General features: G+C 31.3%; 1 protein-coding gene across 2 annotated transcripts in view; it reads right to left on the reverse strand.

Moving 5' to 3' along the window:
- Mct1 (Monocarboxylate transporter 1) overlaps positions 1–20,536 on the reverse strand; it is a 35,190-nt gene that overhangs the window by 5,383 nt on the left and 9,271 nt on the right. For both annotated transcript variants that reach the window (XM_077440125.1, XM_077440126.1), the window contains exon 3: positions 4,050–4,169. In XM_077440125.1, the coding sequence (XP_077296251.1) occupies positions 4,050–4,169 (120 nt within the window). The remainder of the gene's footprint in view (positions 1–4,049; positions 4,170–20,536) is intronic.

A 20,536-nucleotide genomic window follows, 5' to 3' on the forward strand; every position in this document is an offset into this window, starting at 1 on the left:
TAATAATACAAAATTAAAGAAATGTGACGGTCTTGTGTTCGATTCGCACGTGGTCGAATTTTTTTCAAATATATTTAATTTAATATTTATATTTAATTGTTTAATATGAAAAAAATGGTAAAAACAACCTACCTACATACTTATCTACATATAAACAATATAAAAAACTGATAACAATAAACAATATAAAACACTGAAAAAATAATTAATTAATTAATTAAATAATTTTCAATAGATGGCGGTAAATTCTTAGCCCAGAGGAAACATTAGTAGCGATCAGTATTTATTTAATTTATTATTATTTAAAAATAATAACAACAATAAAATGACCAGTGTGACCTGACAGGTTGCCCCAAAGCGGCACACCGGTCTTAATAGTATATATAGAAGTTTTTATCTTTTGTTATTATATTTTCGTATACGCTTTGGCAGTGGTTTAGCTGTGACGTGCATAAGTATGTCGAATCGAAACAACTATTATAGTACGGCGAGCGTTATCTCAAACAGACAGACATACACCCAGACATAATAGCGATATTATATATATAAACATATTATACATGTATATAATATGTGTATGTATTTACAATCCATAAATTTTTAATAAAAAGGAGAACCAACGCAATAATTATATAAGAATTTTAAATTGTTATAAACGTGTGAACAAGTTCCATAATATATGAGAATATGTATTTTCAAATAAAATAATTGAAAATCAATATTTAGAATAGAAAAAAAAACAAATGCAATCGGTTATATTCGAATAAAAAATGGCGTTTTATTATTCACATCTATAAAACTTTCATTATTTTTATCCATTGCAACATATATAATTTTGCACAACGTTACCAGTTATGGCGCAATACTTCAAATGCTAACGGCTTTGTTAATCTACGGGTAAGTTTCGCAAATTATTCCATTACAGTATACATATGTATATAAAACCTACAATGTTATCAACGACAAACTCATCAGTGACGAATTGTATTTAATTGGAGTTATGTAGTTTCCAGTCTGATGAGATCAATACAATCGGCTTCATCCACAGCTTTCTAGAAACGTGACCAGACATACATACATACATACATCACGAGACATCTGGCTGCATTTGTATAATGGTATAGTTAATTGTTTTATTAGAATATATCCGCGCATAAATTATGTTACTGGTACAAACTTTTCTATAAATAAAAATTAAATGATGACTTAATTTGAAGATTGATCTGTATGATTCACTCTATTTGCCGACCTAGTAACCGATACTGATAAGTTGCATACATTAGAAAAAATGTAATTATTAACCTTATCATGTTAGATAAGTGCTTGTATGTCCATAGCTATGTAACTGTTCAATAACATACACATATGAAAAGAATCCTTGACACAGATTTGAAGTATTGTATTTAAAACAAGCTGCATTGTGGACGACAAAACTCTCTGTTTTTTGCATAGACAAAAGCTTTTGAATGTCGAGCTTTCATCTAGAGACCATCGCGAAATGCCAAAATGTTTTCATACATTGCTAAAAGCGTTTCGTATGCGGATTTGCGCTTATCGCAAATCCCCTTGTGTTGTGACGTACCCGAAACATATTATTTTTATACATACAGCCTTTATCACAAAAAAATCGTAAATATAATGAGCATTTACGTCATAGCCTTATTTGACCCATATCTTTAAGTTCAACGTGCTCTGAGGCTTATTTGTACAATCTTGGATGGATTAAGCCGGAATAAGGTTAGGATCGTATAATAATATACTATTATAGCGTCAAAAAAATGAACAAAGTCGAGTGGAGTAAAATTGGGAAAAAATACACCAGACTCTAAAGAAAGGATATTTACTGGCGAATATTAAGTTAAAAAATTGAACTTTTTCTGAAAATCAATTAAGGATGCCATGATATATGTACATATATAGTGTGTACAAATAGCGAAACTTTAGATTTGTATAATGTACTAACGAATAAAAAATAATCTTTGCTATATATGAAGGTACCTAATAGTAGAATAGGAAAACGAATTTGACAGTTTTGAATCGCATGTTTTATTAACTTGTTTCTTGTAGGATTTGGTATGCAAATAATTCATCTGATTTCTAATTATCACGGTTTCCTCATTTTTATTCTAACTCTGTGTAGATATATCTTAAAAATAAATAAATTAAGTCTATACAATTTGAACCAAAAGACTTTTATCGGTAATGTGATGATTAGACCTCGAATTTTAAATCCTTTAGGGGCAGGGTAAGTTGTCAGTGGGTCATATTGTAACACATTTTATAAATGAAATATCTAAAGGCTAACGGAAATATTATATAATAAAATCTCGTTCTCTTCTTCCACTATCCTAAACATGTCATTGACACGTGCACATTTTTAAATTAATCAGAGCAGGCGCGTAACTAGTATGTAGCACGGGCATGCGGTGCATGCGGGTCTTTTAGGTTTAGGGGCCCAAAAGGTTTTTAAATAAATATACTATACATTTTTCAAATAAAAGTCGAAAAAAATTTCTTAAAATTATTCATAAGACTAATGGAAGCACTAGTTAAAATTTTATACTCCAAATTGCGAGTCGAATTTTCATGATTCTGTACTCCTACTCACGACAGTTAAAAGTTTTCCGTTTTGGTACAGCAATAATAATTGTATGCAATAATATATAAACGCGATGTTAAATTAAAAAAAATAATGGTTAGTAAAATATTTTTGTTTCATTTGTGTATTGTGAATCACGTATTTGTTATCTTTCGAAATTTTTGGATAGTTGTTTTATTTTAAATGAAATATTCGATAACGTGATTTACTTATCTTCAGATTTCTTTCAGAAACGCTAGAGACTCGTTCTGGTATTTGATAACGTTCGAGATTTTCGGATAGTGATTTTATTTTAAATGAAATATTAGATTAGAAGACTATAAAATAAATTCGATGGGTCAACTCAGGCTTAGTGAATTAGCAATATTATTGATTGAACATGAAGAAGCTTTTAAAATGTGTTTGAAAGATGTAATTACAGAATTTGCGACTTTGAAGGCAAAGAAAAAAGAACATTTAAATTACATATTTGAGTTCATTATTAATTAAATTTTTATAAAGTAAAAATTCTAAAGAAGGGCCTCTTACTAACATTTGCTTGCGGGCCCAATTTTTCTAGTTACGCCACTGAGTTAGAAGGAGAGTTTTCTTCCTCACGGTTCATAGAAAATATTCAACGCTAATATTAGATGTCCATTGATTTGGCACTAATAATTACAATCAATACTATCAATCTCTTCTTGTTTAAAAGTAATGATCAGACTTCGGCTACTCGTCAGGGGAATTGTAAATAGAAATAGACCGTTCCGCCATTGTCCAAAGCAAGAGAACACAAAGTCCTGTAAAAACATGTTTTTTCCATGAAATTAAAAATGGTGCCCCAACGACTAGCCCAAGTTTAGTGATGACCAATGGTCGGATACTCATTAGGGCAGTTCCTAAATAACAATATACGTTTCAACAATGCTGAAAGCAGGAGGGCAATAACAATAAGGTTTTTTTCTACAAAGTTAACATGCCCTAATGACAATTACTTTTTGTTTCATTGCAATTGAATCGAACAGTAAAAAAAAATCGTAAAATGAATTGTAAAACAATTAAAAAATGCTTATAATGTTGATTCTATTTCGAATCAGACAAATAAAGGGTTTTATTAAGAAATTTTTGAGATGAGAATTCTATAGTGAATGTTTGTGAATGGAATTTCCGTAGATACGAGTACGCTCTCGAGAAGAAAGGGTCAAACTCTCGTTTTATTTTTAGTATGCATAGTAATGCCCTCGAATAAATTTGTATTAATATGAACGTTTTTGGTGTTGGTTTATTTTCGTCTGTAGGCGCATCTCTGGGTATATTAATTACGTATTCGCGTGGTGTGAGATCCGAGTTTACTAATAATGAGATTTTAGATTGAGTCGTGCCGAAATTAAACTCGTAGTACCGCAGAAAGCCCATTGTCGAATCGAGATATCGAAATTTCAAAGGATAATTGGAACAATTGTGTACATACCTGAACACAAAGTGACGCCAACCAGGATAGACACAATCCACGCCGTATATCCTTTTCCTTCTTCGAAATAATTCAGGAATTCCACGTAGAATACCCCGAAGGAGTACGTCATGCCGTCGGCTGAAAACAGAGAAATAATATGCATATAGTCAACTGAAAAGTTCGTGAGTTTATTTGAAAAAAAAAATGTACATGTACATATGTATGTATAGGTACATTCAAACGTTGAGCAAATATTTATGTAGACGGTGTGATTCTTTGTACTGTCAAAATACGGTTAAATTTCACCGCGAAAATAAATTCGAGATAAAATGTTCGCCTCGGGTTTGTATTTTCTACATTTTCGGGTGAAATAATTAATTTCGCGAATCGAATATTGGTAAATTGAAGCGTCGGCTAAAGTGATGCTTTAACTGATGAAAAATTCTAAATTGAGTTATCTATCGATTAATGATGTTCCTCGTGATAGAAGACTTATGTACATACATACATATACTGCAGATTTAAGATGTATTATACTTTATCATAAATAGTTACAACGTTGTACGGTAATTTTTGTTGAAAATATTAAACAATACTCAATACTTTGGGTTATTTAACAAAACAAAACAAAAAAAAATTTTGGGAAAGCCGATCTACCCAATTTTATATTTTTTTCATGAAGTCATTTTCGGGTTGTGCCCCTAAGCAACATTAATGGTATTAAACTTTTACATCTATAAATTTATAAATTATAAATTTGGAAATTATATTCGAATTGTTGGTAGGAAGATTTTTGCCAAATTGTTGAAGATAAATTAGAAAATGCTGACAGGACACGATCGATTTGGAGTCACAGATATCCACGTCTGACCAGCAGTACTACAGATGATTTTCGGAATAAACTCATTTCGATCGAGGTCAGCCCACGGGATTGAACCCGGCAACCTCTCGGTGGTTAGCATTAATGCAGTCACCAAACTATGCTGCTGGTATATTTTAAATTGAAAAAAAAAAAATTTAAATGCCTTAATCTATGTAATTTTGAAATAAATAAACGTTCTGATATATAATATATAAATTCACATAACAACGTTGTAATGGCGCGACAAGTGTCACGCCACTATTTTATTTTGGAGTTTATTTCAATTTGGTTTTAAAGATAAAAGAGAAATAAATATAAATATGTATTTATTTTGAAACATTAGATTAAAATTGTGTTTAAATTTTATTATTTTTATTATGGAAAGTATTGAAAATAATTCAGATCATGTAAAAATGCGAAAATACGAGTTATTATAGCCGACTGACTAGTCTTCGGGATTTATGAAAATATTCGGCAATATCAATTTGCGTTGTATCAATTTATAGTTCAAGTCGACTACCAATTTTGGTAAAATCACCCAATGCGTCACAAATTGGTCAAAATTATCCGTCATTAATAACCGTGTACTAATTTATTGTTTGCCTTCTGTCGCTTACGACAAAATATTGAGATGATGAATGGCGTTCGGAGTACAGAGGGGGTTCGCTCAAAGGTAATTGTCGCTCGTGAGAGAATGCTGGGAAATTAGCCTTGAATTTAATGCGATTCCATCGGGAGTGGTAGACGTCATCGAATTGCTAATTAAATTCATCATCGTTCGCGACTGATTGAATTATATAGGCCGTGGAAAGTGCCTTTCGCGGCTGGAATTGTGCGTTTGCCAAAATGGAGCGTGGATATTAAGAAGAGTGCGGTTGTTTACTGAAAATGTTTGACATTTGAAAACAGTAGGTGTTTTGCCAAGAGGCGAGTGTTGATTGAGAGAAGTTTGATGTTTAGTATTGTATGTTTAATATTGTGTGTACCCGAGAGATGTGGTAGAAAATTCGTGATTATAATATTTAGTCCGTCGAACGGTTCCAAGCGAGCTGATCTTTATTTTGATTGTGATTTTGTTTCTAATCTTTTTTTAATTGCGCTGTGACGGTCGCAAAGAATTCGGTCGTAAAATCGGTTTATCATAATTTAAATTGTTGAGCAAGGTCGCTGATAATTTTTGTTGATTTATAAATATGAACGATAAGATAATTTTCATTACGCTTTTTATAAGATTTTGATGGCAATCATTTTTTTTTTAAATTTATTTTTACAAAAGAATTTGAATGAATTTGTTATATAAAATCCACTATTATTGATCGATTAATACGTTGTATGTTTGTTAATTTAATATTGGAAACCAATGATTGGTCCAATGATTTTACTACCCTTTTTGGGAAAATTTTTGCGTTGTTGATTCATTCAGCCAGCAGCATGGCTCGTAGGTTGCATTGATACTAAGCACCGAGAGGTCGCCGTGAGCTGATCGCGATAGAAAATAATTTATTCCGAGTATAATTTTATTTTATTTTATTTAAATATGCACACATACAGAATAAAATATAAAAATAAAGTTGTATAATGAGACAAAAAATAATAATAAACATAAATAAAAATATAATATTCCATTTACAGTGAGCACCACATAATCTTTAATGTCGCTGGTCAGACGTGGATATTTGTGACTTTATGTCGATCGTTTCCTACCAGAGTTTGCCAATTTATCTGGTTTCATTGTTGAATCGGTTCCTCCATCAAATTGGCAAAAACCATCTTACCCACTTGTCACCACTATTTGAATATGATTTCAAAAATTAATTATCTATAACACAGATGTCGTGGTAATTTTCTTATATATAGTATTTGTATTATACTTATATTATGTATATGTCTGGTCACAATTATGCGTTAGAGTATTCTGTCATGTCACTGTGGCTAATATGTAAATAAATAAATAAATAAATTTCCAATTTTGTAAAAATATATAATGTGATAATGTTACGAAGTAAAACTCTCAATAATTTAGTTATTTCTGGGCATTAATGTTGATAGTATATAATACATACATACGTATTCTGTATTTAAACGAGCGCGCCTGAAAAAATAAGAAGCACTTTATTTTTCAGAATTATATCCGAGTCAGAATATGTTAGACGAAATCATGCAAATTAATTAGTTTCTCAATTTACGACCTGTTAAATTCAACACTAAACCTTTGTATTCAATTCCGTTTATTTATTTACGTGCATGGTGTATTTTATCTTGGCGTTAATAATACATCGGGTTTCCGAAAACTATTTATTTTCTTAGATAAAGCAACACATCACGTGAATATTCACAAAGGTCGATGAACACCTTGATTCTATAGCGTGGATTTAAAATATCCTTTCATCTTCTCTGTAATAGACGTCTGAAAGGAACAAACGACTTATAACGTCAGTAAGTCTTCAGTATCCGGCTTAGTTTGCTTTTCCCTATCACTTCCCAACATGCTTAGCTACAGCACTCTAGGAATGTCTAAGCTCCTTTCTTTTTGTTTCAATTTTTTCACGGAATCGTATTAAATCTGAGACGAAATTTTATAACAATGGTATGCTTATATTATTAGATCTTTTGCAAAAGGCGCTTTCATAATCCCGTTCCCCGATTAATTGAATCAATTGTAAGTTTCTCAACACTAATTACTTGAATGTAGCTTTCAATTACAAGACGGTTTGTATGATATTATTACGATGGATTCGTTACGAAAGCGACTTGCTTTGAAAACTTTATTATTGAGAATCCAGTTGAGAGGATAAAGTGCCCTACAGACGATGACACAGTAGTCATCTATTAATGTTGAGTAGGGTTTATTCAGTTTCGTTGGATCCGTATTTGGTGTTCTTCTATTTGAAACAGTTCTTGTTTTCGATTGTTTAATAAGATTGTTGGATTACACTCGATTTCAATAATTCAGTTGAATTATCCGTAAAGAAATAGTAAACGTGACAATGGTGAGTTATTTATAGAAAAAAAATTAAAAGTTGTTCGTTTTTGACAGTTTGTTGTCTAATTGAGAAAACAAGCTTTTTATTGAAGCAGAAATTGATAACATGTTGATAGCAATTTATTTTTTATACAAAATGTTGTTGGAAAATATTGCGATTTCTGCATGGAAGGGAAACTATTTTTGTTTGTTTTTCTGCAACTTTTTTTGTTTGGTTTTTATATGGATAAGAAATTATTATTAAAATCTCTCACAAAACCTAAAATACAACGGCGAGATAAAAACATGAACGGAAAATATTTTGTATTATTCAGAAGCTTAGTTATTTGCTCGGCTTAGATAATATGATTTAGTAAATGAGCAAAATTTCCGGGTTTGAATATTTATTTGATTTCCTCACTTGTTTTGAAGTTGTAGCTTTCCAAAGTACACACTTATGCATATGTATAAATATTCTGCACATTGAATTCATATGCATGTATTCAATTCTCTACAATTATTTTGTCAGGTCTATTTTGGAGTTTAACTGCATAATTTGGTCATATTAGCCAGCAGCATAGCTCGATCGTTAAGCTTCTGCTTAGCGTCGAGAGGCACCGGGGTTCGATGCCTGGCCCGGGCCTCGAATGAAAATGTATTTTTCAGAGTTGGTCAGACCTGGATTTGTGACTCCAGGTTGATCGTTTCCTATCAGAGTTTGGCAATTTTCTCTGATTTCATCGTTGAAACGGTTTCCGGAAAAAAAAATTGGCTAAAAATCCTTCCTACCTACTATGTCACCACTATTTGATGTATGATTGATGTACAATAAAATTTATGTACAATTCATAGATGTCTCGTTAATTTGCGAGTTTTTCAGTGTCTCGTAATTCAACCTTGTAATAAAAATGCTGCTTTTGTAATTTGTTATTGGCCAGGAAGGCGCACTGGGATTTACCTGTAAGGCCTTCCTGGTATATATGTAAAATAAAAATAAATAATATGTTGTATATTAATTTATTAGAAAAAGTTCACAAAAAATTCTGTCGGTTTCTCTATTATAAAATGTATGGATTAACTACCCCTTGGTTATATTCAAGCAAATTTATTTTGGGATTGACGGGCTTAGTCAGTCTTGAATCTCGTCGTCGTATTTCGACACATGTTCCTTGTTCTTCATGGAAATATTTAAATCCACCAATTCTTAGCGAATTCACTTTATATCACCAGAAAATTATTTTAGAATACGCAAACGTGTTCTGTTTTCGCCAATTATAGCGAAAACTAACATTATTTTAAACACTCCTATATGCACAGACATAGGTTTTTTTTTAACCATTTAGCTGATCAGACGGACAGTATATTGTGTTTCCTTAATTACCATCTTTTCTGATTTTCTTTTTTCTTTTATTGTCAATTTTATATTTTAAGATTTCATTATATGTTTTTATTACGTAATTTGTTTAAATGGGTTTTTACCTGTATAAATAAATAAATAAATAAATATGTACATATATACATACATATATGGTTCATATTTTACTTCTGTGCATATGTATTTAATTGTAAATAATTAAGATAGTTATTCATCCCTGATTTCTGGCGAGATTCCACAAAAAATGTTCGGTTTTTAAGCGGGTGGGGAAATGTGGAGTCGAGGTGCTTTTCCGCCTCATTTCAGTCGAATTTTCCGCAAGTGAAAAATAAACAAAAGGATTCGAATTCGGAATCTCGAGCAGCAAGTGAATAATGGAAATGTTATTTTTCGTGTCAAAGCCATTTTGACAGCCTCTTGATGGACTGGCTTGTGAATGATCGATGGTCCCATACACACACACACCCACCAACCAACCCACAGACCCGACGAAACATGATTTTCCCGAAGAAAATGTTCGATTTCCACCGGCGGCACACTCGACAAGTGCGTGTCGCAGTATTGAAACGACTTATGCGATTGTTTTGTCGTTTTGCAATTTTTCGGAAAGCGTGCCAAATTTCCCGACTGCCCTTTAATTCACTAGCGATTGGCGACCGGAACATTGATATTGTTTATTAACGTTCGTGTAATAATATACCGTTGATGTGAATACAGTCCCGAAGTGAATGTAGTAACGCGAACTTCATTAATTTTGCAAGTTATCTTTGTATTATACTATTATGTATATAATAATATTGTTGCGTGAGATGAGCCATTTTGGCTGAACGAAGTTAATAAGCTTGTGCGTCTGGAATGAATGATGAAACCTTTTGTATGGTATATCAATATGAATGACTGCCATTCGTTTTATTCGCAAGTCATAGACTTAAACTAACTTTCCCATACGACAAAGGTGTGTGTATATTTATGTATAAATAAATAAATAGAAGAAAGTAGGTGTGGGATATTGTTTTTTTGAAATATTAGCCCGTGTTCGTCATACGGGACTGGGAGTGATGGCCTCGACTTTGCCACTCATCTTTCTTCTCCTCATTTACCATTGTGCTCGTCTTTTTACGTAGTTTGTTTATAGCGATGCGAGTTTCTTCAGTTAAATGTGATAAACAGCGTGTATTGTCTGGTTTTTTTAAAAATAAATCTCAAAATTTGAGGAACGTTTTTTTTTTGTGGTCTAATCAAATTCTCGTTTTCAAAGTAATAAAAAAAACGTTTTCCTGCCGGATACTACAATGCTGTATTGTATCCGGTCTATATATATATATATATATATATATATATATATATATATATATATATATATATATATATATATATATATGTATATATATATATATATATATATATATATATATATATATATATATATATATATATATATATATATACATATATAAAGGTTTATAAATAAATATGTTTGTCAACATTTTTGTTTATCAAACGTACATATGTTTGTTTTATTTTATTCCAAATGTGAAAGGATCACAGTATATGGTTTAGTTAATCGTCCGTGGTTGAACAATCGGATTTAAATATTTCACCTATCAATGTTTTCTTTCTACAAAAATTAAGTAGTAAATAAGTTTGTGAGTGTTTACTTCGGCTTAAAGAGGGGCGTTCTTATTCACTAGCAGAATTTGACTGGAATATATCGTTACTCTGGACTATATTTTTCTATCACAAAAAATCACGAGCGGAGACTAGCCAATCTTTACTAAGTTTGACCCACTGAATTCGAATATGATATTGATTTTTGTTGGTGGGTGATCGTTTACGAGATATGAGCGTTTAAAAAAATCCGCGATTTTTACAGTTTTTTGGCTTTTGCGGTCTTTAACTCAAAATTTAGGATTGTTACGCTTAAAGTGAGTATTGAAATCAATAGTCAGATATTTTTCCTATTAATCGTTTTATTTCATTACTTTAAAATACTTCTAATTAATTGTCTAGCGAATTTTAAAAGTCAAAAATATATTTTTTTTACGGATTTTTTTCCGTGCAATTTTTCATTTATTTGGCATTTTTTTTATTTCATCACGTTTATAAGGATTGGTTTTCTATCTCAATATTTTTTTTTATCTAAACGTACTAACTCAAGCGGTAATTGCAATTTAAATGCTTTCGTTGTGTATATGGTTGTAGCGCGTAATATTTTGGGTGCAAGCGAGATGGCATGTTAAAGACCGCAAAAGCCAAAAAACTGCAAAAATCGCGGATTTTTTTAAACGCTCATATCTCGTAAACGATCACCCACCAACAAAAATCAATATCATATTCGAATTCAGTGGGTCAAACTTAGTAAAGATTGGCTAGTCTCCGCTCTGGTATTTTTTTTGTTGCTCAGTGTTATTAGTAAATCAAAGTACCCAATTAGGCACCCACGGTCTCTTCTAATGTTTTATTTTATTTATTTAGCTTTGATGTCCGTTTGACTAGATCTCTTATTTGGTTTATACCACATGAAAAATAAATAAAATAGCATATGTTAACTTATTTGAATAAATCCAGATGTCTTTTCTGATTTTTCGGTACATATATTGATATATGTATGTATTTATATAAATATACATATGTGTATAACAGGGAGGCCTAACAGGTAAACCCAATGCGCCTTCCTGGCCAATTACATTACAAATCTAATATATAATTTCGAAAGGGACTTTGTAAGTTTGTTTGGTTCGTAAATTTCGTTTGTTTGGTATCCGTGACGTCATCGAACAAATCAAAGTTTCTATGCCGACGATATTGATATCGTTGAATATTATTTTTTTTTCGATTCAAATAAATTTAATAAAAATGAATGTTTACTATTAGATTGTTTGGCCATGTTTAAGCTATTTATATTACAAATACCAAGCGAAGCTGGGTAAAACCACTAGTAATCAATAAATTCGAGATGTTATAAACTTGAATTTTCGAGAAAAAGAATAGGTTGCCAATTTGGTAGAGGAAACTGTTTAAACAATGACATCAGATAAATTGGAAAACTATGAAAGGAGCATACATATATGTATATCCACTAACGCCAACTATATGCTAACCACTGAGCTATGTTGCTGGTTATGTATATAATATAATATATTTATATTCAGATTTATTTATAAAACTATTTATTGTTTGAAGAGGAAATTAAATTAAGATGACGGGCAATTGCATTTGAATATGAATGTTGCCAAATGAAAAAATGCCGCTCCATCTGAAGAAGAAATTATGAAAATAGGTATGTATGGATATGAAACTTAAACTATGAACGAAGTAAGGAAAGTGTGTGGGATTTATAAACATATGCAGGTTGATGGGTCTTGTTCAGAACAGAGATGAATGTATTGGTATTGGTTGATGAAGTGTATTGGAGATGCCTTCATCCAGCATTGGATGGTGAATGACTGCTGATTATGATGTCGATGATTTGCCGTTTATTTATGGGAGTTTATTTTTGGTTGGTTACGAAACGATTACTCAATAGTTAAAATTTTTCTTTCGACTGTCCGATATATGTGGTATATGTGAAGTTTAGTAATTAGCATACATTTCACAATGAATATATGCAAATGTTCATATTGAAACAATCATTATATGAGTGTGGGAACACCGGTAACATTCGATTAGAGCAGTTGCAGTCGACTTCGATGCACATGATGCGCTTTTTGTCGCCGCTGACGACTTCGAGCCAAGGTATTTTCGAATCGAATGTCGCCTATGAGGCAGTCAAATAGAAATAGAAGCATCAGGGTCAACGGACGGAAGTGTGGGAAGCGCCAGGTTGTCTTGGAAAAACTGTACCGGCACATTTCCTGAATAAGATATGCACGCTGGAAGTGAACTTCGAGCTTCCAACAAGTCAGCTTCCTCATTTATTCAAAATCCGTTTCGCACATGGGGGCCGAAGTGTAGGAAAATATTCCGCAGTCAATGCAAATTCAATATGACTGTGTTATACAATACGTGAAAAGCGTTTATTTATTTCACATATCATGCCGATAGCGGTGGAAAAAGTCGAGCTATATGTTTGTATATTACATACATATATGTATGTATGTATATCATATAATACAGCGAAGAGATTGGTTTTTATTATGTGATGTGACATGACGTCTTGTTGATAACTTGTATGTATGTATTTATGTATGTAGGTTGTGAGCAATGAATTGGATTTTGAATTTGTCGTTATGGACGGTTATATTCTTCGTTGTCTATAGATGCTTTTTTATTTGGAAAATTCGAATCGCTTTACGTGCGAAATTACAATATATATTTAAATTAGGTTTTTACGACGGGCTATTTCTTTAACGCTCTCGGAATAGACTCTGTTCATTTTGTTGTTAGTACTAGGAAATGTAGGGCGTTTCTTTTTAATTGGATTTACTCAAATTTTCATTGTGTTAATTTTTTCCTAAAAAATTAATCGTATTTACATATAATGTACTTGTACATATTTATAATTTAATATATCGTCATACATAGATACATATACATACGTGTGTAGGATATTGACAATATTGCGCAAGTTATTAATTAACTTTTGTGATTTAAAATGGAGATGAAAATCATTGAAGCGCATATTATATCATGCTCAATAGCTGGAAAAGCTCACCAGGTAGGTAGATAGGTATGCCATGTAGATATAATTTTAATTAAATTTGATACAGACTCATTCTGCGAAATAAAAGGAGTGTCTTGCTTAATAGGATAGAAAATTGTTTCATCAAAATGTGTAAGAAACAGTTTTTCAACGTGAAATGTTATATTACATTTTTACAAAAAAGAAAAAAAATTGCTCATATTTTATTATGTTATTTACAATGAAGTAATAAAAGCTTTTTCAGGTCAAACGTCGTATTTATAATACTAATAAAAAAATGTTTGAAGAGAATGGTATCTGTATTGGTAATAAAATTTATGTACGTGTGGAAAATGAAGTCACTACCTTCATACATACGTGTTTATTTAAGATTGTAAAGGATATTGTATCTATATATACCTACGTTTTGTATTTGTTGCTTTTATATTTGAAAGCTTTTCCACGTCAAAAAAGCGCTTGTTTTTATACCGAGAAGAAGATAAAGCCGAAAAGTGATTTCATTTTCTAGAAATAGATCACATAATTCTATCTCGTGTTTGACCGATAATTCATACCGGTCTTCTTTTTATTTACTTTGTCTATGTGCGTAGAAACAATAGATGAAGTTTTGTAATCATGCGAAAATTCGAACTCGAGATTTTGACTGCACTGAAACTTAGTATCGGTTTAGTGAAATTTTTATCGATACGACGTTAATTTTTTTCAAATTTTTAAGTTGACTGGAAATGGTACCTCCCCTTATAGGTATCCCCTTTTTTTAAGTTTTTGAATTCAATTATATCCCAAACCGCTAATTGAAATGTTTTTACATGTAATAGAAAATATAAATTGTATACCTTAATATTTTAAAAATATATTTTACCTCAACCGGAAGCAGTACATTTTATTTTTATTATAAATAAATTAATCATGCACACTCGTCTAACAGATTGCTACAAAGCGACGAGTGTGCTAAACAGATTAAGAATGGAAGAAAGTACATGAAGAATATGTACAAGAAAAAATACATAAATAGACTTTTAATTGAGGTTTGTTTAATTTTTTTCTCGGAAACCTTTTGGTTTATTCAACTAAAATTTAATATCTAGAAGTTTCAGCTTAATAATAACAAGTCTTATATAAAATTTGGTGAGCATCCGTCAACCAGTGGCAGTTTTCTCTTATTCAATTTTTCTTCCACTATTTTTTTGACCTTTTAAACATGTGTGCTCTTCACGAGAAAATTCAAGTATAATCCTTGTATCAATGTAATGAAAATAAAAAAACATTATATTTAATAAACCGGAAGTGGGATTTTTTCTTCTTAGAAAAGTCAAATACGTTGTGACCACACCATTTTTCCACACCCCTGAGCGTATCAAGCTGAAAATATATATTTGTATTCTTTATGTACTAATTTAGAGTTGATAGGGTTTTGGTCAGAATTTATAAACTGGAAGTAGTTTTCATAATCGGTATGTGTGAATGTGTACATAATATGTTTGATCATCGAATTTTGTTTTTTATTCTTCTTATATTCTTCAAATACATAGATAAAGCCCTGGGTTGGTCACATCCAATTTTTTTTCAAAGTTATCAGATTTTATAATATATGACGTGCTACGAATCAAGATATATTCATAATACACAGTACTGCAAGGAAATAGCTACTTCTACTCATACTATACAGCAGCGCACGTTCAATGACAAGTGCAAGGCAAAATCGGGAAAGGCTTACATATACATATGTACATATATTGCCGATACGGTGCAATATTGCCTGTGTCGTATCGTTGAGTCAATATTGTCACACTACGACCTTTCCTAAAATATTCATATTCGTTAGTACGCGTACACTAGCTACTATGACGTCACAGCATGCGTTAATATTTCCATAGTGGCCAAAGAAAACCCGATTTGCTCGATACGATATTAATAGATCTTGTCAGCTGTTACGATACGTACACATTATGGAACATGTGAATGTGTCCATATAGAATTTACCAAAGAATACTTTTCGTATTGCTGTTTACGTGCAGTTAACGGTCTGTGTTGTGTATGAATAGACCTTCAAACGTAGATTTTTTTTGAATAAAGTTCGTCGTGTCGAATTGCGTCCCGCCAGTATGCGCGTAAGCTTTCATTTTGAGACCGTTCCATACATAAATTTATATGAAGATCCACCTACCAAATCGTTATCTGGAGAAGCTATTCTTTACCCGACAAAAAGCTATTTTTTCCAAGGCACTTCAAAGGATCTAAATGTTTGAAAACGAGAATACGTTACATACATATAACATATTGAAGGTTGTACGTACGATTTGTGAGACTCAAAGGGTTGGAAATCTGTTTGTCTACTATACGATCCATATGAAGTCATCAAACACGTGCGAGTCGTTTCACATATCTATCGGTTAAACTCGATGCTTTTCATTTGATACGATCCGATGGCACGTATAAATATTGATAAAAATAGAATATAACGAAAACGTCTCTGTTGTACATGTATTGATAAAAAAATCAAATTATTTTTGTACATGTAAATATAATAAAATATAGAAGAAGAGTCGACCCAAATTAACTCTCGTATAAAATATCGACACACAAATCACTATGCGAGTTTTGGGGGTCGTCTTTTAGACCACACGCGATATTTCATTATATTTGACAAAACGTTCGGGGTCAACGTCGATTGTGGGTCATTAACGCACGTTCGTGTGCAAGAAATTCTTGAAGATAATGCTAATCAATTCCGGTGAATGTGCTCGACCTCATCTGAGGTCGGGTTTTTGAAGATCTTCGATTTTTTTTTATATGTAAATATGTACATATGTGTGATTTCGAAATGACAATGCTTGAAAGTGCAAGTGCCGCTGTGGTGTTAAATACGTGATTTGTTAGCACTTATTATTATAATATATGTATGCACATATGTACTCATGTGTGTGTGCGTTTGTTTAGATGTGTACATTTCTTTGTTTGCTCAATGATTCACTATGACCGGATAACATGTGGGTTTTTGAAATCACGTGCTTAACGCGATGTTAAATGTTTTATAGTAAATATTGCTATCGTTCGAATTGGCTTTGTGAGACGAATATTTGAACTTGTGGTGGAAAATGTTTACCGAGTACGAATGTTTTGTTAGAGTTGGTTTATTTGGTGAGGTTTTCGATATTGTAAGCGTATTTTTTTATTTCTTTTTAACGTTGTTATGTATCTAATTTTAATTTAATGCTAGAGTCTACAAGTTTTTCTCTTGTATTTGTATGTAAAATTGAAAGTGTGTTTGTGTGTTTGTTCGGAGAGAAATGCGTTATACAATCATACCTCGTATTGATCCCAATATATGGATTATATGCATATCGACTTTTCGACTTCTATTGATATCATTTAATTAGTTGATGATTTCATTAGTGAATATATATTTTGGCTATTAAATATATTTTAGTTTTTGATTAATATTTTAATGAAAAGGTAACGTTATATTGTTAGCTGAACATACATCGTATTAGTAAGGTTTTTAATTAATATCTAGAGCTAATTATGTATATTTTAATTTAAGCAAGGTTCATTATTTAAAATTGGATTATATCGTTTATGTATGTATGTATGTATGTAGGTACTAATTATACGAGAGTTCTATTTACATGGATCAAATGAAAAAATTCAACCTAGACTTATATCAAATTATACTGTTTGAAATTTCATGCTTTTATATAAATATATCAGCTTCTATAGAAATTTTTATAGAAATATACCAATTATTTCTATAATGTTTTATAGAAATAATTGGTATTTATTTGAAGAGAATTTTACGAAATTCTGTTTTAAAACCATCAATTGATAAAAAATGCTCAATGTTACACACCCATATTTTTTTTTATGTGACGCAAAGTCGCGATACTATTATCTTGTTGTTCTGTAAAAAAATATGTATGAATATTCTCATAATGATACTAACATTGAACCGAATCTTTGTTTGTTCATTATTTATATAAGTTTGATGTATTTTAATAACAATTTTTTTTGGCTAAAACTAAATTGAATATGCAAAACGATTAATGCGTGCGTTTCTCTTAATTGCTTTTGTAAAGTGGGGTCTGCAAAGATCCGGATAAGAACACTTTTGCGAAATTGATTAATCAAGCTGAGTGTTTATTTTTCCTCGAGGAAAATTCTACCCGATCAAATCCCACATTAGCAGTTCATTTTGAATACGCAAATTAATACTTGAGCGGATTTGGCAGGGTTATAATGCTGCGCATCTTTAGAACTGACACATACATTTTATACACAAATACAATACATGTATGTATGCATATAATTTACGATTCTTTGTCGAACTGCACAAAGACTCGAAAAAGTCATCCTTACGTATGTATGTTCGTAAAAAGCACAAAAGAACTTTGAGATGCATTCGTGCATCTCATTGTCGCTTTGATGATAAATTTACGTATGATATTTTCAATCATACTGAAGTATCGTTGATGTTTATTTTATATTTGATATTTTAGATTTTGATGGGAATCATTCCAACGTTGTTTGCCACATTTCTACTATATAGACATCAAATGGAATATACGTAATTTATAATCATCTTTGATGATGATGAAATTTCAATATTTCCAACATGCCATTTCAACTTGTTGTTGTTGGGATGCGTTCCAGATGTTGAATGCTGTTTTTGCATACTTAATTTAAAAAAAATGTATGTGAACAAGTGTGTAGTTCTTAGGCATGCATTGCAAATTTGAATTTATATATTATACATGAACTTGCACGTGTATAGATACAATAAAATTCTCATACTTTGTATAATATAATCATTATATGTATGTATCTACATATGTATGTATGTATGTATATATGTATATATACATATATATAATGTATACAATATATATATATAGAATGCATTTTTGTTTGAATACATACATATTTATGTACATACGTATACTTATTGTACTAATTTTTTGTTCATTTTATATATTTCAGATTATATTAAGAAACAAGATGGAATTTACTATGTATTTACTGCAAGCTTTGTATTAAAATGAGGTCAACACTTCTTCAATATGTTATGCTGATTTATATCCAGTAATAAAAGAAGATGTTCAAGGAGTTCTAGAAGGTGAATGTGAAATTATACTAAATTACTTAGCGGTGGAAGCATTTGATGGTTTTTTCGATACGAATTCAATGGAGACAGATAATAAGTGTCCCAGCGAAGTTTATGAAGGGCACCTAATTGTTGGTTTTTTAAAAGTCAAAGATTTTCCCGGTTTTTCAAACCGTTCATCGTTGAACCGGTTTCGCATTGTCGTTTAGCATCAAGGCTTTAACTAAAGGCACGTCCCATTTTGCAATGAAATGTTCAATCGAACGCATGTTTACATTCCAATTTTAAAGATGCGTCGAGAGCACAAGAAAATAGTTTTTTTTTCGTACCGTGTCATGGATATATTCACAACGTGCGACCGTTCTATTATTATCATAAGCGGTTTTCCGTTCGAACCGGTTTGAACTGAAATTTTTTTCAGTTCGGAAATTTCTCGGTAAAATGTGTGGGTGTTTGTGTGTAGGCATGCACAATATGTTTTTCAAATAAAAAGGGGAAATTTTAACAATGCCGCGATATTGTATACGTAATAATGGTTCATTTTTGCGTTGCATAATATATACTACATATATATGTATGTATGTAGGTACATATATGCAGTGTAAGTGTTCGAAATGGTGTTTGATTTTCAACGTTTCTGTCGTTATCGATTAACCGTCACTTGGGGGAAAATTGGTGCGAGATTACTCTAGCTATCGGTCAATTGCAATTACGTTTCACTTTCACGCGTTGCATGCCAATCTGGTTTACATGAAAGCTACTAAGCTATGTATACATAATTGTATACTGCATATCACGTCGTTGAAATGGGAAATTACTCGTTGAAAATCGGAAAGTTTAACCCATTTTTTTCAATGTTCGTGTTCTCTAATACATGCGTAATATCTCAAATGGACACTTCTCGTAAAATATACACACTTGACAGATGTAGGTATTTTTAATGCGTTTTTAAATACATACATACATTTTTATGATTTATTATTCAGAATGGTTAAAAGTTGAAAAACTGTATCGTTTTACTTGCGATGTTTTGATGCAGTGCTGTCTGTATAATTCTAGTGAGTAAACGTCGGCCGAAAAGATCTTGTGAGTGGTAATAAGAAGTTGGGTTTTACACTCTGTTTTATCGTCTGTATAAATTTTAATTCTTTCTTGTTGACAGTTTGCTGTTTAACAGGTGCTTTTAGGTGTTCGACTGTTTTTTATTGTCTCTTTTATGTTGTCTTAAAATCAAATGGTCGCATGTGTATTTGTTTTCATATGAAAATTCTGCTTCTTGAACTTGAATGTCTTCATAATAAACTGTGCAATGTATTGGAATTCAATCTGATACGCTGTGACATTCTTATATTCAAGAGTGTTTCCAAGCGGACTAAAATGTATTTTCCAGCCGATATAAAAATGAAAATAATGATGATTTGTTAGGGCTGTGTGATATTTATATACATGTTGATAGATTTAGTCGATTAATTTATTAATGTCACATAAAATAATGTTTTTTTTTAATTTTAATTTTATTAATATTTTATGTATTTCTTTTGGTTGAAAATTTTTTAATTTAAG

The sequence above is a fragment of the Arctopsyche grandis genome, chromosome 10 (assembly GCF_051622035.1).
Source record: "Arctopsyche grandis isolate Sample6627 chromosome 10, ASM5162203v2, whole genome shotgun sequence".
Classification (NCBI taxonomy): Eukaryota; Metazoa; Arthropoda; class Insecta; order Trichoptera; family Hydropsychidae; genus Arctopsyche; species Arctopsyche grandis.